Raw genomic sequence first — 22,381 nt, forward strand, 5'->3', positions numbered from 1 at the left:
ACTAGAAAAGAACACATAATAGAGCCATCAATGTATTCAGATGGATCCATTTTATTAGCAATATCCCAGTATGGAGTTTAGTGCGAAGTCTGACATACACTGCAATTACACAAGTACCCGATTCAGTTATTACCTCGACTTGCTTTTTCTCAGTCTAAAAGGAGAATTATATCCTAGTGTACTTATTTTATCCAAGGGCAGAAAAATTACCATGCCAGACCACATTTATGATCACTGCCAATTCAGTGACACAAATTTTAGCACTGTCACCCTTGAGATTTAAAAAAAAAAAGCATCTTGGGAATTTGGATAGATATTGAAATATAAAAATATACTAAACATATAAAAATTAATGATGCTAAATATATTGAAAATGTAACCAAGTGTCCACAGTGAGTCAAAAGTTTTATTTCAGAAAGTTGAATCCTTGACTTTCCTATATACTGAACTCTAATGTAGAACTTACTAGATGGTATCTGATCTAGACTTGATATTTAGACATCAGAAATTAATCAGGGTAATGTTTTCTCATATGCCACCCTCCTAATTCCCTGCTCTCGGTCAAACTCCTATGAAATACTTTTGAAACTGATGGACTTTGAGTATTTCTTGTTGTCAGTTTATAGAACTGTTCAAGCTATTTGGAGAAATCTAAAGTCCTTCTCTACTCTATCAATCTTTTTTGTTTTTGAGATGTTCAAAGACGGGGCCAGACTGAAATATTTTGTTAGAAACCTGATGTGAGAACCTGCATACCCGCTGGTGGTGTTTCATGATGGTCCGATGGCCGGCTGGGTTGGCTTCTCCCTACTTCGTTCATGGCTATGACCCTGAACTGGTATCTCACATACGGAGCCAAAGGTAACATCACTGTCGTTTCCTTTCCTTGGACTCTAGTCAATTCCTCCCACCTTCCTGGTTCTTCTTTGTTTCCTTCAAATTCAACAATATACTCTGGCAGTAGGGACATGAGAAAAACATTAGAATGCATTGAGTATGATTAAGTTATACTAAAATTTATACATGATGTTAAAAATCTAAAAGGACATTTTAAGAAGGCTAATCCACTTAAGAGTGGTTAAAAATGGCTTCAATATTAATTTTAACTCTGCAGGGTAAGGAGAATAGTTATCTCAAGTCTTCCTACCGCTAATGTTGCTATTGTGGTCGTCTCCAGCCTCCCAGGTCAGCCGAACACTCCTGTTCTGTCTTTCAGACAAATGAAGGTTTTCTGGTGGATCCGGAACATCTAATTAACAACAAAAAATAAAGGTAAGGAAAATGCAGATCTTTGCCTTTGTTACCTGCTTCCCTCACGCCAGCACATGGCCAGCCACCCTTCCTCTCTGGGTCCATCTCCACTCTCAGCTCTTCACATCTCACCAGCCCTCGAGGTTCTCTTTCAAATGAAGTTTCCTTCACATCTATTCTCACAATTGACCATGTTACCTCCCTCTTCTCTGATTACAGTTCTCAAAGGGTTACCCTTGACCAGGGGCATCAGAATTCTTTTAGGAGTAGTAATAACAATGAAGATACCTAGGATCTACCTCTGACTCACTGAAGTTGCTGGGCCCTGGAATCTGCTTTGCAAACAATTTTCCTCAGTGATGATTATGTACACTCAAGTTTGACAAACATGATGTAACTCAAATAGATTACTTATTTTATTTCAGCTCATACTTATTTATATGCCTAATGCATCTCCTGTGTGTTGCTAAAAAGACCTTCAAGAGGAAGGATCATATTTTAATCTTTGAATTGCCACAGTACCTTGCCCATAAATGTTTTGTGACTAAGTGAGTAAGTGAAAAATATATTATCACTTCAATCATGCATATAATTACCATATAAAGCAATAAAAATTTGGTCTCATAGTAGTAGAAAAATAAGATGGAGACCATAAGCTGTGCCTTTCTTTTCTGCAACTGTGTTGTATTTTTATTATTATTGTGACTTATAAGAATGAATTTTCAATATATTAATGATAAAGCAACTTGTATACTCTCTTGACTTGGAGTACTGTAAAAGAGTAGCAAAGCAGCTCATATTGGAAGAGGGAAATTTGGCACTGTGAAAAATGTTGTTACAGAAATTGGAAAATTGAGTAGGTGATGACAAATTTTAGAGTGTTAAAGAACATGGGAATTTCTGGTACTTTTAACATAAAGCAACAGTAAAAAGAAATCTTATCTCTAATGATCCTTACTCTCCCAAATTTGACTTGAATTCTCTCAAGTATTGAAGGGCATTTATCTTTTCCCAGAGGAGACAATGAGGGTATTATCTAATGTAGCCTTTCAAGGGGCTCTTTCCTCTCCAAGGGGAAAGCATCAGCTATTGCTCCTGTTGAATACTTGCCAATTGCTGAAAATTCACATTGACAAAAAGTATTGTTTTCAATTCAGAATCAGACATGCTTATTTTTTAAATGCAGCTCATGAATGTGTCCAAACTTTAGGCCTTTAAATAACAAGTATGTCTTCAACGGTTTTCAGAATCTCTGAGCTCAGAGAACTTGTTTCTCTTCATCACTTACTAAGAGTCCACTGATTTCTGAAGTTTCCTGAAATAACCAAGGCTGCAGGCTGCATATGGGATTCAAATCTGTTTCCTCTAAGGATCATATGGAGCTAAAATTGATGAACTTGCAACTGAGAGTTTAAAAAATGATATTCTTAAAAGCATGTCTATGCCAAGGCTTTTGAAAACAACTTCTGAATGAAGTGGGTCAAGTATATGCTTTTAAAAACTGTGTTCCAGGGGGGAAAAGAAGTCTTTTAGAAACCACCTATGCATCTATAGTCATTCATTATTGTCAGTTGCTGAGATATGCTTTTGTAAACCAGAGGTTGGTCTAAAGATTGAGAATGCAAACTCAAAGAAGTGGTGAAAAAAATGCAGCCTATCTCATAGAATAGTCCTTGAAAATTCTTTTTATTTTTATTCTAAAATAATTGGTAGATTACTTCATACCTAAACAGTACATATAATAATCATAGCCACTATGTATGTAAAATTAACAAAATTTAATGGTTCTAGAAAATGGCAGCTTTATTACAAGAATGAAAGAATAAAATCTCAATTTTTTCTAAGTAAATTAAGAAAGCAAGCACCAAGTAGTAGGGAACGCAAGCCCCTTGGTGCCTGCCATCGCTCAAAATATCTAGGGGCAAAGCCTCTGGGTCCTGACAGTTACCCCTATATTCTTTGGGTCTGGGATAAATTCTAGTTTATCTGAAGCTCAACTATTTTATCTGGTGAATTACTGTTGGAATAAGTACTAGAGGATTAAACCTTTATGTCTGTAGAATCCTGAGAAAGCTCAAATATCTATTGCCAAAGGTCCAATCTTGCAGAACCAAGTCCACAAGTCCACACTTTCTACAACCTGGGAACTGTTCTTATTTTCTTTTAGAATCTAACCTGGTGGCCATTTGTTTCACTTCAGAGATCCAGCCTGTTTGTCCATTTTCCATCAGTCAGCCTCAGAAGAGACTAAATTTTTTCCTCTTAGTCTGTATCAACACACCCCTGGCTAGCAACCTACCTGTGGCCCCAGCAACCAGAGTGCTAAAGATACAAAGGCCTGTTAACAACAATGATTAGTCTCCATGTGATAAAAGAATTTAGGCAAAACCAAACGCTTTTATGGAATTATCAGCCAACTAAAAGGAAGACTAAATGGTGCCCACTGAAACAGAACAAATGATAAATGGGAAAATGTCTGTAGCCATCGGGGTCACCGTAGAAAATTATTAAATAATTAAGAGCTCACACCATTTAGGATATTTCTAAAATTTTTAATAAAAACTCTTAAAAAGGCGTGGCCAGGATATCCAGGGGATTGGGTGGGGGAACAGGGACTTGAAATACTGGCGATAGGGTAGCAGTTACTAGAATCCCATCAGAAGGAATTGTGTGGAGAAAGCCCATCTGAGGAAGCTATGACTTTGGCTTTCCTGCAGGGAAGGAGTAGGAAGCATTAACAACCCACCCACCCTCTTCCACCCCCAGGGTTCCCCGTTGGCTGAACCAAATGAAAGCCAAGGGTAAGTGGTTTTTTGATGTTGTCCTTACATGCCAAGTTTCTAGGTCAAAGAGCTGGTGGAGAGTGAATCTGGAAGGGAAATTGGAAAACATCCAGCAGATGTTCTAAGAGCTTTAAACATTGGTGATTTCAGGGGTAATTGCATTGATTACACTAGTGGAGCATGCACACTGTTTTCTAATGAGCATCGTCGTCTAAAAAAATAATCAAAGGCATTCTTTTGCAGAACGCTGGAAGTCCCTCTCCACCCTTTCTGCAACCCAGAGATCTCAGCCTGTGCCTCCGGTGTAGAGTATGACCCCCTTGTGCAGCCACCTCTGGACCCTCACCTGGACCCCTTCACTCTAGCCCACTTTCATGCCTCAGCCCCATTTCTTTGCACACCAGGAAAGCGTAGCTCAAAAGCACTGGGAACTCGAGCATGCTTTTATTTTTCTTTCGGCTGATAGCACCACTTACCTCCTACTGCTATTGGCAACCTTACCCACGTAGGGAAGAGAAACTAAGCATTAATTAATTTCTTTTATATGAGAAGAGGAGAAAGCATTTGAAAGTAGTGTTACTTTTTAAATGAAAAATTCAAACTAGCAATATATGTGCAGAGGCTCAAATAATCATTGGCTTTATTGCCTAGGAGCAATGGAATTCAATCAGCAATGAAGACAAAAAGAATAGAGATTTCTCACTAGTTAGTGCACTTACCAAGGACAGTCACTTGAGTTATATCGGCAATGCTATCGAGAGCAGTTTGAGCTAAACAGGAGTAAATACCTTGGTCCTCTAAAGTGACGTTAGATATGGTCAGATTAGCTCCGTCAATAATTATCCTAAAACCAGAAAAAAAAAGTGAGTATATGATTAGGATGAAAACAACAGAAACCACTGAAATATACAATCCTTTCAAAAATGTATATTCCTCATGGAAAATGATTACAGGAAGAGTGAAAAAACAATCTCATATAATGCAAATTTGATTAGAGAATGCCACAGATGAAACCTGGAGATAAAGCATTATTCAAGCATATACAGATGTCTACATACCCATAAATGGGATCACATGTTTAGAAAGTTAGGAAACCCAAGCATCTGTGATGCATGGGTCAGTGATGGCATTGTGTGCTGCCTAGCATGTTTAAAGAGTGCACTAACCTTACAAGTTAGGATATTTTTGAATAATTCTTAAGCTATATTTAGGAAACCACCACATGGAAACAACTGAGATGCTTCTTATAAAGGCAGATTTCTGAATCCCACTCCCATTCCACGGGACCAGAATAGCTGAGATGGAGTCTGATAACCTCTACTTTTCACAAATTTCCTTTTTCTCCACCTCTCCACCTTCCAAGTAGAACACACATTAAAATCTGGTAGCAGTTCGGGTGATGGATACCCTAAAAGCTCTGACTTCACCACTACGCAATCTACACATGCAACAAAATTGCATGTGTACCCCATAAATTTGTACAAATAAAAAGGAGAAAAGAAACTCTAACCATTAAATTGTGATTTATTTGAACAGTAGATGGCAGTCTAGTACTTCTTTTCGCAAATCATTTCAACTAGCTTTTTATAACATCATTTATTCTACTTCTCCGAATATGTAATAAGGTTTACTACATGAAAATTGCTCCTTTATAAATTATACCTTTTACCATATACTTATGTATTGTCTGCATAACTATTCAAATATTTTTTAAAGTTCCATTAAATTTAAAATATATTCACATCAGTTACCGTTTAGTGGAAATAAATTAATTAGTGTCATCCTTGGGGTGGGGGGAGAAAGGAAAACTCTTGTATAATTGAGATTTTGAATGTAAAACCCATATAAAATGCCAAGAATTTTGAATTATAGGAAATCACTTCAAATTGCAGTAAAATTACACATGGTTCTGCCTTTTGATTGTGTAAACGGAGTCAGCCTCTTAGTCTAATAACCAATAACCAAACGATTTGCCAACCAGTATTACTTGGTGTTGCTAGTTAAGAACGTCACTCTAATTTTAGACATGTTAAAACTTTGACATAAATTAACTTCTCAGTTCATGTCAGTTAAGTGTCCATTTGATACAATATCAGAACATCGCATATACTGACAATTTTTAAAAAGTTTTTCCTTCTTAAGTGAAATATTACAGTTTAATAACCTCTTGCAACAGGGCTTTTCTGCCTTGCACAAAGCTACTTAACCTTGAGGGCCACTAGGAGCTGAAATCTTACACCCTGGTATGGGCTGCTTCAGGCTAGAGAGAGTGTTATCAATTTGGGGGTAACTTACTGTTGTATTACGCTTTTTTCCAATTGCATAAATGTGGCTTAGGTGTCTCAAATTAATCAACATTGAGTGACCACTGGCTCTTGAAATTTGGTGGGCATGGTGTGTCTAAGCAGCTTATTAAACATTTCATGCCCCAGCCTCAGTTCAAGTTTCAAATCAGAAGATTTGCAGGTGGGACAAGGGGCATTGCATTTGAACATGAAGCCTAGGTTAATTCTGTCACACGTCAAAATCTGACAACTATTTGCGTTAGCAAGGGCACACTACATTGTGCTGCCGTAATGAACGACTCCAAATTCTCTGCCTGAGACAACATTTGCTTATTTCTCTCACAGTATGTTCCCATCATAGGTCAACTGGGTTCTGTTTAAAGAAGACCTGTCATTTCTCCTCTCACAGAAGCTGTTCTTTGGCTTCATCTTCATATCTTGGGTTGTGTCCCAATCTTTTCCTGTTTGTCTTTACCTGCTTAATCACCTCACCTGAGAAACCTATCGCCTGGAAATCTCCATCGTCTGCAATATCCAGCTTGCTGGTCCCTAATCCGTGCTACCCTCCGCTGTTGTCTCAGCCCGTTCCACCTGAGTGATAGCTGTTGCACTGGGGGAATGTGACACATGGTTCTCTCTTCAGAGACCTCTGTCTGAGGCTCGGTTCCATTAATTATTATTTGTATAGCCTTGAACAAAACGTTGAGCCTAATTCACCTTATCTAAAAAATGGGGATAACAGCACTTTCTTTCTCCTTAGGAGAATTGAATGAGGTAAAGCACATAAAGTGATTAGTGTATACAGCTTGGCATAGTATGTGCTCAGAGAGTGTTACTAATCATATTAATCAAACTGATTTCACTCATTTCTGGCTTATTGCTAATCACATTTCCCCTGGTTGATATTTTAGTGTCCCCAACTCCCATCCCTCCTGCCTCTCGGCCTCTTTGCTTGAACAAATTAGCTCAGTTCCGAATTTGTTAGGAAGAGACTCTTCGAGATGCCTCCCTTGTCATCTATGCATCCTCGTCTCCCCCCTCCCCCATGCATTTGCCACCATTTCTACAGGGCAAATGCAGCCTTCCTGGATGCCAAGGATAGAACCTCCCACTGTGTTCTCACACCCTGTCCTCCCACACCCTCGGCCTGATATCAGCAAATAGCACATCCTCCCCTCCCTACCACTGCGGGCTCCCCTGCAGAGTTGAGTCCTTCACTCCGCCTACCATCATGAACCATCTCCATTACCTTTGTTAAGCACAGTATAAATTTTAAAAACGGTTTCATATCTATGCTCCATTTCACTTTTCATAACCATAGTGTGTGGTCTATAGCCACCTGCAGGGTAGAAATGCAGAGGAAATCCCTTGGGGCCACTTCAGCCTACCTGACGGAGTTGCTGTGGGGAGTAATGAGGGACAGTGAGCACAGGAGGTACTAACATAACATGAGGTGCCCAGGGGATATGACGGCCCAGAGTGGCAGCACCCAGTACCTAACCACACCCCTGCACACAGAGGCAACAGGAGGGAAGAGGAGGAGGGATTCTCACTTCTCATCGTTCACTATGTACATTTGAGTAGAAACTGCTGGGTAAAAGCTTCTGTCTCTAGCCAAGTGACAAGGAGAAGGTGTCCCAGAAGAAGGCGAGACACGTGAGGTTGCTGATTGTTCTCTACAAATTTGGCAGATACCTATGATCTTGTCTCCCCGCTATATTTCCATGCCTGATGCCTGCCCTTGGCAGCAGTCAGCACCAGCTAGCAGCAGTCACTCTCAGCCTCCCCCACTCCTGGGGCCTCTTCTGAGCTAAGGTTACTTTCCCTCACCCCCACCATTTGTTTAGGGAAACGTGGAAGAACATCTGTGTCATTTGCTCAGTCTAGTTGGATCGTCAGAGCTTCATTGGCGTGTCAGCCCCAGTATCCTGCAGAAACTATAAAACATGGCCACATGAAGAGGCCCACTGGGGACTCTGCGGCAGAGCCTAAATGTGTAAGTCCCGTTACCAACAAGGCATGGGTCTCTGATTCCCTTCCTGGCCATAGCCCAGAGGTCACATGGAAGACCCCAGATAATCAGGCAGTAGTGACAAAAGAGGAACAATTTAGGCAGATCTGAGCAGGTGGCAGGTCAGCTGAGACCTAACCTGAAGCTGAAGATCCCTGTTGCAGAGTGTAGACTTTAGGTATGTATAATTAATCTCCTCCTGTTCCAATGACAATTGGTTGCAACACATACACTGCCTTTCTGCAAATCTTTATATATATACATAGAAAGGAGAGGAGAGAACAAATTACGTACCAAGGCTGAGACCAAAGCCTTTACATTAAGGGTGCACACACACAAATACCAACAGAGGCCTAGCAAGTAACAGGAATGAGACAGGTAGACGGGAGAAATGAGTAGCGTGAATTGTAATAACAAAAACGGACTGTGCACTTAGTATTTGCTAAGTGCTTGCTATATTAACTGACAGTAACCCTATGATGAAGGTACCTTTTTATTTTATAATCAAACTATGTTATAGAATGTAAAACTACGGCACCGAGATGTCAAACGGCTTGTCCAAGGGCATAGACCCAATAAGTGACCGAGCTGGGATTCAAACCCAGACTGCTGACCTCCAGAGTCCCTGGTCCTCATCATGACACTGCTGTTGTCTCATCCAAGGAGTGCATGTTCCACCTAATGGCATTCAGATTTATTTTCCAGAGTGATGAATAACAAAATCTAACCTCACTCTAGCCCGGGCAACAAAGCGAGACTCTGTCTCAAAAAAAAAAACCTAACTGCATGTGAGATTTGGCTCCAAGATGTTCCAGTTTTAACCCTGTTTAGTAACAAGGTAGAAGGAAGCAAAGCTGAACTTCACACATTTGAAAAAGTAGACATTCAGTAAATATTGATTCTTTTCTCCTTCTTTGATATACTTGATATTGTCTAATGCTAATAAGTATCCATTCACACTTTATTCTATATTCTCTCTTCTATATGTTTTCTATATTCTCTATACAGAGGTTATAAGACTCAGAAATATACCTGCCAATACTTTCTTGCAGGAAGAATCCCAGATATGATTCAGGTCTTGCCAGTGAGATAGACTCGTGTGAGACTGGAAACTAGAAGAGGAAGGGGCATCACCTTCCCTGGGGCAGAGGGAGCAGATGGTGGCTCTGGCAGACATGAAAATGGCCAGTGTGTAGACTCACCAGTAGCCCCCATGGGGTGATGTGACTCTGAGACAGGAGCAGTTTCCAGATACCCGGATTGCAGTTTCAGTGCCATGTGATCATGAACCCAAGAGATCAATATGCAGCCCCCTCTAGGCCTAGCTCTTCCAGTCTTTGTTTGTAAGCACCCAAGTTTCTGCAATAAATCTGCCTCAATTACCTACAATGGCTTCTTCTTCTGTTAGTCAGTGGCTTCCTTTTCTATTAGTCAGTTTTTGAATTCCAATTCACTATGAATACCTTTCAGAACTATTTTTTGAAATGCAAAGTATTCGTCCCAAGAAAATATTAGGACATGTCACGATAGGTTACCTACCTGCCGTCTTCTGTGCCATTGATTTCAAAGGCTTCTCCATCTTTATTCCAGGACAACTTCAAACTGTCTTTCAAATGCGAGTCACATTTGCTTTCACAATGCAATTCAAGCACATGCAATTTGGGGATACGAGGATTCTTAGGAGAAACTCTAAGTTTTGTAGCATCTGTTTTGACCAGACAAAAATGTTAGTTAGAACTGCAGAGGACAGCTTATTTTGTTACTAAGTGCCTGCAATTCAATCAACCAAAATTGTCAACGTAATCATCAAATCCTCATGCAATGTTTGTCCCAATATAATTTCCTAACATCATATATCATTACTTTCTACCCAGACCTGGGCATCTGACAAAATTTAGGTGAAAGTATCAATTAATAGTTTAGCAATTTCCCTTACTACTTCTTGGGCAAAGGGAATGAGCAAAGTGTGAGCAAACAAATGTCTCTACACATTGAAAATAGTATAATTTCTCCTCTAGTGCTTCTGGATATGTAATCAAAGCACTGTTTTTGTTGTTGTTATTATAAAAGGGACAATTAGGTGATTTTCTATTAGCATGTTTATTATTAACTCAAAAACCTAAGGTTAAATGTGAAAGAGGATGCATGGATGAACTATCAACATAAAGGTGAGGAATTAGAAAGTAAGCTGCTGAAGGTAGGGCCTGTGCGTGTTCTGTTACACTGCAGTGTCCCCAAAGCCTAGGAGGGAGCCTGCACACAGTATGCACTCAGTACACTCTGCTGCAGTTCTTGTGGAGTGAGGTACAGTGAGTGAATTGTCAGTATTGATGATATGAAGCTCAAAGATTAGTACCATGGCTGTCCTGCGAAATGTTTGCTTCATTGTGATTATTTCAATATGTACAATCCTTACTGTTTAAGGCTTTTTAAAAAGTAGGTATGCTTTTACTGTGGTCCTTGGCACTTGGGGACCCTTTCAGAGACCAAATTGCATAAACTGACCTCCAATTCCATGATCATACTCTAATAATTGCTATCTACATGTTTCTAAAGAAACTGAGTAAAAACTGAAAGTGTTAATAAAATTATTTGTTATCTCAGGCATGAAACTTGAAGAGATCATTAAATTGAACGAACTTTCAGTGAATTATTAAACACTCTATTCCTAATTCTAAATTTGAAGTCAGAAATCCATTTAATAACAATAGGTACCCTTTAATAAGCATTTCTCTATTTACCAGGACTCTGCTAAGAAGCTCACATTGATTGCAGCATTTGATGATTATAACATCTCTGTGAATGTTAATATTCTCACCTTACAGAGAAGATAACTTAAGGCTAAAATGAAATTAAGTGACAAGACCAAGGTTTCCTAACTGGTAAGGGACTGAACCAGGATTCGAACCCAAATCTGGCCAATACCAAAGCTCATGCTTTCAATCACTATCCAATCTCATACTCAATTCCACTCTCTCCATTCCTTTTTTATATGCAAAAATTATGTCCTTAATCCTTCATTGATACGATTTATACATATATTCCTTACATATAAATGGAACATGAGAGCACAGTGAAAGTTTATAAATTGGCCACCTCTCTGGCCACTAGCAGTTTTGAGGTCCACTTTGGGCCAAACACTGTGTTGGGCACTAGCAATGCAAAGGTTCACTTAGATTCCAGGCTTCACTCTCTTTGACTCTGAACCTGGCTGAGTTGCTTAACCTTGATCTAGGTTTACTTTCTGAAGTATAAAACAACCATCTTCATTGATTTCATAAGGGAAACTTGAAAATTGTACATGACACTGGAAAATGCAGGAAGACATCAGAGATTAGTAGACATTGTGGGAGAGTATTTGTGTACTTTAAAAATAGAGTGCATGTGTTGGCATCTTGGGCACAGAAAGAGGCAAATACCATTAAATGATAAAAGGATATAAGACCGAAGAGAAGGTAAAAAGAAAGGGAAAAAAGAAGGAAGGAATAGTGTGTATGGGAAGAGAGAGAAAAAGAAATGTCAAGAGATGAGTTGAAAACATATAATCAAACAGATACTCAGAAGATCAAACTAATATGTACCCCTACATCTAGGTAGAGGTAGGGAGTAGGCCAAGATATTGACATGACAGAAGAAACACTCATCCTCCCTACTATTACTGTAGAACCTTTGTTCTTTGTGTTTTCCTGAAAAGTATTCTCTGAACAACGTTAAAATCAAAATTGTGAAGGCCAAGGCACTACTAGCAGCTCGTAGGACTTTGTTCTGAAGAGAAAGAATAAAAAGTTGTTTAAGATGCAGAAAGAAAGAAAGAAAGAAAAAAAAAAACCTCATTCTGTCATGCCTCAATCTTTATGGAGCTGAACTTTTATGAGTTTGCCAAATGTTTAGCTCAAAGACTTGATTACTGGTAACACTACCTTGTGTTGGTTTTGAAATAAAATACTGTTACAGAAATACCTCAGAATAGAGAATTTTAAAGATTGCCAGTCACCCAGTACTAAGGACACTTAGCTCCCTCTTAAAATTGTATAAAGCTATGTACAGACCATCAGAATATCCTGTATTCTTTTGATAGTCTTTCTGATGAAACATAATCCAGGAATTTTGAAAAACAGTCGAAAGAACTTTAACAAGTACTCAAATTTAAATTATATTATTCCAGTTGGGAAAACGAAGACAGACTGAACCCATGCGAGAATTCATGCAAAGTAACAGTGAAATAAAAATACTTCTAATATCCAAATTGGCTGTGACTGCAGTTTTTCCTATAGCATTTTCTACCCAGCAAGAGTATGACCCAGCATCTTCTTCAGTGGTTCTGTTGATCTGCAATGTGCCGTTTTCGTGGATGTGGTACCGCCTGCCTTCAAGCGGTTTTGCTTCCTCCACCGTCTGCCTATGGATGCAGAGAGCATAAATCAATCTGGGGTATGGCAGAATTGAACAGTTTTTTTGATACTAGTTACTGATGTCATTCAGGCTAATTCCTTCTTTAGGAGTTTAGAAAATCTTATAAAATGTTCCACTGGGTTTTATATTTTTCTCCAAATGGATCTTGGATGTATAACTTATCTGCTTGACTAGACTGTGGCTACAGAAAATCCAAACCCATGCTCTATGCTCCTGCTGTATTTCTCATTGCTACCAGCACCATTTTGCATGTGTCCTCAGAGCTTAATAAATATTTTCTGGCTTATTGATGGGTGAACTCTTTAGTTAATGATTGCTCCAGGGTGCTAAATGGGAAAGCTAGTAATTGAAAGAGATAATGAACCTTCCAAACCTCCTGCTGTCCTGGGAGAACATTGGTCATTGGGAAATATTATAAGCCAGGAAGTCTTTCCTGTCCTATGGACACGGATTACATTTACCCCATCAACCCCAGCGTCATTTCCCCTACATCCATCCATTTTCCAAGCATTTGCTGCCACAGCTTGATCTACGCTGCACATTTCACAATAAGTGACTGAGCTAAAAATCCTGAAGGACAAACTGTGGCTGCTGTTCACACAGGATTTTACAGGGCAGAGACTAGGCTGATGTGAATGAGGGCATTAGTCTCAGATACAACATTTAAGGGGGTGCCCAACATCACAGTAACCAAGATAAATAATATTTTAATGGAGTATTTCTTAAAAAAGCAAAAATAATGCCAAAAAACCCATGATGAACAAAGCAAAAATAATGCCAAAAAAACCATGATGAACAGATTAGGTATCACAATTTTAAATAAAGACACAATCTGACCCTACACTTTTATGACCTGGGCTCACTCATCTCACTCTACCCTCCAGAGCAATGGCAAAATTATTCAAGAACAATTTAACCAAGTTTTTTCAGTAAAGTAACTAATATGGTAAATGATTATGATACTAATTAATATACTGAAATTAAAATCAAAACGAAAGTTGAAAAAGGTTGAAGCAAATATGTTTGGAATTAAATGTAGACTTAGATAATTATTTAGACAATTCCAAAACAACAGTAAAGTAAAATTTGACCTTGAGATATCCCCATAATGAAAAACCAATTCTACTTTTCAAATTGCCTTAGTGAGCACTTCAATTCTTTGCTTTTCTTTATGAACATCAATGCCTCTCTGTATTTCCCAATGTGAGAAAGTCCTAGAAACCTAGCCAATGTTTTCAGAAGTGCTTAAGTTTGTTACCTTATTTCTCAGAGGCATAGGGTACATGTAACGACATAGACACAATGCAACCTGTCAAATGATGGGTGAAAAAGCAAGGTGAAGTCTACAACTGACATTCTGTTAAGAAAACCGTGTGCCAGCTTACCAGGAGACTACTGCCTCGGGTGAAGCAAAGAACTCGCAGTGTAAGAAAGCGCTGTACCCAACCACAGTGGCATAATCCTCTCCGTCTTCAGTTTGAATCAATGGACGAACATCTATTTGAAAATAACATAAATACAGTTTTAAACTTCCATGTAAGAAATATATGCATATTATTTTTTTCTATGCTGCATTCATATTAATATGAATGGAAAATAGATGAATATTACAGCACATATTCTTGATTTAGAAGAGTATCCGAATTCAATACATGTTTGAAAGTATAATTTCAGTATGAAGTCTAATGCCCAAATGTACAGTGAAAGAGACTCTGATGTTTTTTCCCATCTTGTATGTGTCAAGAATTCAATGGGCATTTGTGAATATGACCTTGACCATTTTCCTTCAGAAAACAGCAAGTCACATCTGCTTTCAGGTATGCTTACCTACAACATCGATATTGGCATTGGCCAGGATAGTTCCGTGGACATTTGAGGCTTCGCACTGGTATACAGCGGTATGATTTGGATGTAGGTTGGTAAAACTGACTTCCCCAGGGGAGATAACATCACCAGCAAATGGATGATCTGAAAGAGATTAAAGAATGTCAGTTTGATAAAGAATAGGACATAAAATATTTATATACCATTTATTAAACGTGTCACACAGTATTTATATTTTAAGACCATTTTAGGGTGAAGAATAGCTCATTGAAGCCAATTCTTTAGACTTTCTGAACATCAACCATAGATTTTTCTTTCCAGATATCTTTCTGCCTTTTCAATGTTCCTTCCAAATTAATATTTATCATCAGAATATCTGTTGATCTTCAGCTCAGAGACTTTCCATACACATACTCATGAAAAGATTCTAGATTATCTGTTTGGTATTCAAGTCCCACAATGAACTGACTCTTACTTACTCTTCTGAATTTAGATCCAGACACCGCACAGCACAAATCATATGCTCAACACATTATGCACCATTTCCCAGACTACAAATACTGGCTGCTATTTTTCCCCTTGCTACCTGTGTCCCTGTCACACTTCTCTGCCCTTCTGCAGTGTTCTGATTTGCAGCCTTCATTCCATTTGTCTTGCTTCACCACTGAACCACTTCAGGTATGTAGCTCATATATTTCATTTGCCCAGGAAGACTAAATCTTTCCTGAGAACAGAGGTCAGCTTTTTTACTGTGGCACAATAAAACCTATCCCACTCTTGATCCAAGTATAATTCTGAAAATATCTTTTGGAAATGAGAACATCTAACATTTCCAGTGCATTTATTAAGGGCCAAAAAACATTATTGGATGTAACATATGCATCGTCTCGTTGACACTGCTCAGAACCTGCTAGGCCAGCATTTATCTGGGCATTTTAGGGGTGAGGGGACTTGATTTCAGAGAAGGTGAATGATACATCCCACTGCATTTGGTCACTTTTCTGACTCTAAACCCTGTGCTCTTGCTATGACACACAAAAAAAACAGTGGGGAAGAAAACATGTTAGCTAGGAATGTCGACGGAGGGGCAAAGATATAAAATTTTTTTAGTTTAAATGGCATTGCAAGGTTACCAACCAATCTAATTTCTTTTTTCTAATTATGTCTCCCTTATACAAAATAATAACTGTACTATGAGTTAGGTTATAGAAAACATTGATTATTACATACTGTAATAGAAGACTTCTTATACGCCTTTTTCCTTCTGGGAGTCATAAATGAATATATTTTTTTCACTTGACTGTGAACTCCCTGAGGGCAGGACCTTGGTTGTGAAGTGTGTCCCCAATGCCCAAAGAGCAGCTACCACAGAGGAGGAAGTCAGTAAATATTTGTTAGAATGACTGAAAAAGTTATGTTGTGCAGCATTTTAGTCCTGAAAGGCCCCTGCAAGTAGACAGAACAATAGCCCCTGAAAGACGTCCATATTCTAATACCCAGAATGTGTGACTATGTTACCTTACATGGAAAAAGGGACTTTGCAGATGTGATTCAGGTTAAGGACCTTGAGGTAGGAACGTTAGCCTGAATTATCCAGGTGGGCTCAATGTAATTACAAAGCTCCTTAAAATGAGAAGGGCTTTCCTGGCTGTGGTCAGAGGGAGACATGACTAAGGAGGGATGATCAGAGAGATGCAATCGGCTGGTTTGAGGATGGAGGAAGGGATCCACGGGCCACGGAATGAGGGCAGCCTCTAGAAGCTGGAAAAGGCAAAGAAAGGAATGTTGTCCTAGAACTTCCAGAAAGGAACCTGGCACTGCTGACACCTTGATTTTAGCCCAGTAAGACTCATGTTGACCTTCTAACTTACAGAGTTGTAAAGTAGTAAACACTTACTATCTTAAGCCACTACGTTTGTGGTAATTTGTTATAGCAACATTAGAATGCAAATGCAATCCCGCTGAACAATGTATTAATTATCTCTTGGGAAACAGCAAGATGAGTAGCTCTGCCAAGGTGGTTAAGGTTGAACTCTTAAAGAATCCTGCAGAGGACTGAATCTCTGATCTGATTCTTCACTCCTGTACCCCACACCCAGTGTCCTAAACTTTTTAGAGTTAACCCCACCATGCTCCTTAGTTCTTCTTATGCCATTTGACCCATGGGTGGCTCTGAATCAACACAGCATTACAAAAGGAAGAAATGAGACTATGGTCTCAAGTTTGAGATGAAAAACAATCAAACATTGCTCAAATCTGCTGTGTAGGATGGGTATGGAAATTGCAGAGTATCGTTGCATATTGGCAAAGTCCAACAGAAGCTCCCAGGATTGAAGAAAGCTGAGGCTTTATAATATCAAACAAAATACTAGTCCTGACATAATTCGGAAATCCTTTATCAGTTTTGTGTTTGGTCAGCTCAGGGAGAAATAATGTAATACAGTGAGAGAAACCCCAGCTCCAGACTTAATCATTTCTGGGTTCCATTTCCAGTCTAAATGTACCTGGGTTGTGTCCTTCAATAAGTGGTGTAACCTCTTTGAGCCTCAGTTGCCACATCTGCAAACTGGAGAATAACAGAATCTATTTTTCAAGGCAATTGGGCGGCTCAAAAATACTAGATGCAAAGCATGTAAAAAGGGTTAGGCGTGTCATCAATAATAGTAATCATTTTGATTTAATTTGAAATAATACAGGGAAAGGCTATGCAATTCCCAAAACTATCAGCTCAAAAGATTGCAAATCCTTTAGTCATCCCACTGTCATCAAACCTCCCAGCCTACGAATGTTTATGACCTGTTTGCAGGGAAGCAAGGAGAGCTACGATCAAAAGCTGTGAGAGGAGCATAGAGGGAGCTTGCATTCACAATGTGGCTTCGGTTTGAGGTCCACCATTATTCAGCTGTGCTGTCTTGCATAAGTTTATTTGCACCCTTGACCTCCTCATCCATTAGCAAACCTTTTGGCTCTACTTTGGGAATAAATCCAGAACCTAGCCACCACTGCTACCAACCTAGCCCTGGACCCAGAGTCTTTCGGACAGCCTCCTACCCGGAGTCATACAGTCCATTCTCCTTTCAGAGGTCAGAAATATTAGATTAATTTAGATTATGTCATCTCTTCTGCTCAAAATCCTCCAAGAGCAGCCCAGCTGATTCCCAAGAAAGTCCCAAATCCCTACGTGGGTGCTCACCTTTGCCCATGCACTGGGCCTTCCCCTCCTGGCTGATCTCACTGCCCAGCACAGCCCCCTCCTCATTTTCTGGGCTTCAGCCACAGGGACCTCCTTTCTTTGCCTCAACACCCCAGACATACCTCCAGGGCTTTGTGCTCACTCACCTCTCCACCCTGAAAGTGCCTTCACAGATACATGCATGGCTGACTTCCTCACCTCCTGCAGGTCTCTACTCAGAGGCAAATTACCACGGGGGCCTTACTATCATTATCTTAAAATAAAATAGCAACTAAGTCCTGAACCCCTCTTATGCTCTCCCCTTACCCTGCTATTTTCTGCTCTGCCGCACTGCAGTGCACACCACCTGCTTATTTTCTACTGACCGCCTCTCCCCACTAGAATGAAGAAGCCCAGCGCCAGGCACATAGGAGGTGCTCAATAAATATTACCGAATGAATGAATCTGTTAAATATGAACAGTAGTACCTCCTGTAAAGGTTCTTATGGAGAATCCAAGTACTGTGTGAATGGCTTTTAGAAACAGCCGAGCACCATTCAAATATAAAATTTTACGATTTTATGGTCAAGGAAATCTGAATTCCTTATTTCAGCCATCTGAACATTTTCAATACACAAAATTGTTTTCATTTCCCTTTGATCTACCCAAAACCTCATTTTAAAAAAATTTCTCATTCTGTTCTCTAAAGAGATGAGGAAAAAGTCTCAAATTCAAAGATATTAATAATGAGGGCTAAGGTTTCCTGAGCATTCGCTGGGTGAAAACAATGATCGTCAACAAAACGTTCGGGGTGCTGTTTGTGTGGCAGTCCCTGAGCTACGCATTCTCTCTGGGGTGTTTCTTTTAGTCCACATGACAACCCCACGAGTCAGTGCTACGTACATCCCCCACTGTACTGGTGAGGCAACAAGCTTCAGGAGCACCAGTAACACTCCCAGTCACGCAGCGAGGAAACGGTAGAGCCGGCATGCAAACACAGGCAGTCTGGCTTCAGAGTTTATAAACTACCACAGTGCTCTCCAGATAAACCACTACCCTCACTGGCTAACCATATTTTTCTCATTCCACCGCAACCAAGTATCATTATCTCTGTCTTGCAGTATAAAAAACTTAAGCTTGGGGAGATTCAGTAAACAACATAAGATCAGACAGGTGGGAAGGTGCGTGGTCCAGATGGGATCCAGGGTCTGTGAAGCACCAGGAGGCTCATCCTGGACATGTGTGGGCCCCAGGGCAAAAGGACAAATGGAACCTATATACACGTGTCTCGATGTTGTACCCACTCTCAACGGAGCTAATCAATTGACACATAAGATATGTTCTGTCCTCTTGCTTGCATTCAAAGTGACCTGAGCTAGGTTCAAGTGTAGGACCAGGGGGCTCCTTGGAGGTATATGCTGGAGCTCGGTGGGGTGGCAAGAGTAGGTCCTCAGCCCTGAGCCACACCTGCCCTTCCACGCTCAGCCCATCTGGAGAAGGCTCGGAGCTCACTGGACAAAGGCATTTTCAGGTCTTTGCACTGGAGCTTGGTCAAGAACAGGCAGGGAGCCAGGGGTAGTAGGCACAGGTTCAGGCTCGGCATGTCTCCTTGTCCCCGAGGACTTTTCAAATCAGGGAGACCAGTAGGTCCATAGGATGTACAGAGCAGGTCCCTGAGAAGGGCAGAGCCCAGGGCAGGCATCGCTGATGCCTGGGTCTAAGGGAGGTCCTGACTTCCAACCTGTGCTCTCAGCCACTAGGTCACTGTTGCTGCTGCTTCTCAGGAGAGGAACGACAATTGACTTTCCTCCTTGGATGTATCCTCTTTCTCATCCAGTTGCCTTTTAAAAAAAAATTATTTGTATATATAATTTATGAAAGGCCTTAACCAGTGTAAACATTATTTATGGTTCTTCCATGAATCTCAGGTCTGAACAATCAAATTGCTTAGAAAGAGGCGATCTCTGACTTGGTAGTTACACCTGTCCTGCTAATCCAGCCACTTCCCAGCTCCACTTTACACATAGCCAGGGTGTCTGACCATTAATAATTCCATCAAACAGCACCTTCAGTCCTGCATTCCAGTTGGTGTTTTAACTTACTTTCAATTGGGGAGCCATTGACTTTCCACCTGGTTGTGGGTTTAGGTTCTCCTTGAGCCTCACACAACAGGATCCCGCTGCTCCCAGTGCTGTACACGGCACTCTCAGGTTTCTTTGTCCAGTGAGGAGGCTCTGGAAACAAAGCAAGAGCTTCTCAGATTTTATCTACGCCAGAGGTCCAGAAATGTTAAGGCCTGTATTTCTACTACGCACCAGCAGAGGGCAGACACCACTAAGTGTTTCATAGTAGCTCTTTTTGATAAACTTCTGCAAAGTGGGAGTTGTTTTTGTGGAGTATGAGGGTGTGTGTGTGTGTGTGTGTGTGTGTGTGTGTTTAATTTGGACTCAGCATGTATAATAAATCAGAGTACTAAAAATAGTTATATTTTATTTTATTTAGCTACACAAGTATCTATCCCACTAAAAGACAATGAAGGAGGAATAAGCAGATGGTAACATTATTTACTGCTGGCTACAGCTTATTCAAGCTGCAGCATGGCATCTAAAAAAGGTGGATACTCAAGAATTCTATTTTGAGAAACTTAAAAATAAAACTAAATTTTTCAATATTTATTTTCAATATTTTAAAATTAATGACTTTATAACATTTATATATCCATATCTCTGTATCTATTTAACTAACCCAGTTGGAAATCATCATTTCTAAGAGGTTTTTTTTTTTTTTTTTTGGTAAGGGCGAACGGAGGGAATTCTAAAAGTAACATTTAGCCTTTTGCACTTAAAAGAATAGAGGAAAAAAATCAAAGGGTGGGGAACCTGAAGCCTTCTGATTTCAAGATTGTTCTTTTTGAGCACCAAAGGAGGCACGAAAAGCTTCGTCTTTCTCTGTGGCAGCCCTTTTGATAAAAGAATTTGTCCTGTAAAATTTGGATTCAGTCAAAAGGCCACACTCAAGGATCCAGAAGGCCACACGTGGCCCCAAGGCCCCAGGTTCCCCATCCAACAAATGTCAGGACCAGATAAAAGGTTTAGATTAAAGTGTGGATGGTTTGGATGATTTAATTTAAGAGAAAATTGCATAAAACTTGCAGATAGTAATTCCCATCAGGTGTTGCTTGTTATTTCTCCCAGATATTTTAAAAAGATTTCCATTTTTAGTCAAAAAGGAAAGTCTTTAAAGATATATGTAGGTATAAAATAAAAAATACCATTTAAATAATTTTTTAAAGTAAAGGAGAGAAAAGAAGATTATGTGAAAAGAAAATACCTATACATTCATGGGTAGAAATTAAAGTATACAAACAACCCTGGCAAGTTCAATTCCGAGCAAGATAAGTTAAGTGCCTTTTTAATTATTCCACAGGGTGTGGACTTAATTGTTAAATTCCAAGTGAAATATATATATTCACAATCTACCCATCTGTAAACATTTAGTCACTTGGTTTAAAATGCAATAGCACAAATTATAAACTGCAGGTCACTTTCTGAGGCAAAGGGTTTTTTTTTTCTTTTTTGTATTTTTTGACGTTATTGTTACTTTTGGGGGCGGTGGATTCATACAACCACAATAAAATAAAAAATTTGTAAATTAGAGAAAAAAGTTTCATGAACATGACCATTATCATATTTACAGTAAAGAACTACAATTATTGCTTTTAAAGCATTAAAAATAAAAAAAAATAAGCAATGATGTTATTTCTTTAAATCTCCATGAATAATAATAAAATCGACACTTCTAATTCTTTTCTCATCTTACAAATTTCATTAATCCCTTAGTGTCTATGTTAAGATCTTTTACTGTTAGGGCTGAAAGGGTATTTAATTTATCATGTGATCCAACCATTTCACCTTCTAGACAGAGGACTGAGCCTTGGAGAAGTCATCTAACCTGACCTGGGTCACCAACAGAAGCAACCACATTTCCTGATCTTGCCATTCCATGGATATGTGGACAGGACCTATGAATGAGCAGCATGGGGACTCTGAAGCCATGTGGTTTTGTTTAGAATTCATTGCTATCTTTCTAATTTGGAGCAAAGATAGGAACAAAGACCAACTCAATTTATCAACTGTTACTTTGTGCTTCCAAATCCAAGCTCTCCCTGTATTTATCAACTGACCCAGGAAGTTTTGAGCATTCACTAGGCTTTATCAATAAACTTTACCTTGCCCTTTCTTCGTAAGCTTTCTTTATAAATGCTTGAACATTTGTATACTTCTCATCCCTGTTTCTCCCACAGAAGTAAGCTGATCCTAAGCAGAAGTATATTTGCCATGCAATATGAGAGAGACTTTGAGGCTGTCCTGCCCAGAAATAGCTTCTCCTTTGGCCTTCATATCAAAAATTCTGAGAAAAAGACATCATCATCGAATCCTATTACTTATCTATTATCCTAAGACATACTGTACCTGATGAAAATTACTTATGTTGAAACCTCACCCATTTTCTCATAATTGTAAATACAAAAATAAGATGATAAATTTATGTTGCTAAAAACAGAGATGAAAATGTCTGAACACTGAGGCTATGTAATAAGCAAGCTAACGGGATATCTAACAATAGAAGAAAAACAAAATAA

At 39.4% G+C, this 22,381-nt stretch overlaps 1 protein-coding gene across 1 annotated transcript in view; it reads right to left on the reverse strand.

The window, feature by feature from the left end:
• CHL1 (cell adhesion molecule L1 like) overlaps positions 1-22,381 on the reverse strand; it is a 192,504-nt gene that overhangs the window by 24,654 nt on the left and 145,469 nt on the right. The window contains exons 11-18 of the mRNA XM_045530402.1: positions 19,842-19,973; positions 14,571-14,711; positions 14,129-14,240; positions 12,563-12,729; positions 9,870-10,035; positions 4,754-4,878; positions 1,148-1,249; positions 757-954 (exon numbers count right to left, since the gene is read on the reverse strand). Of these exons, the coding sequence (XP_045386358.1) occupies positions 757-954; positions 1,148-1,249; positions 4,754-4,878; positions 9,870-10,035; positions 12,563-12,729; positions 14,129-14,240; positions 14,571-14,711; positions 19,842-19,973 (1,143 nt within the window). The remainder of the gene's footprint in view (positions 1-756; positions 955-1,147; positions 1,250-4,753; positions 4,879-9,869; positions 10,036-12,562; positions 12,730-14,128; positions 14,241-14,570; positions 14,712-19,841; positions 19,974-22,381) is intronic.

Source organism: Lemur catta, chromosome 18 (assembly GCF_020740605.2).
Source record: "Lemur catta isolate mLemCat1 chromosome 18, mLemCat1.pri, whole genome shotgun sequence".
Classification (NCBI taxonomy): Eukaryota; Metazoa; Chordata; class Mammalia; order Primates; family Lemuridae; genus Lemur; species Lemur catta.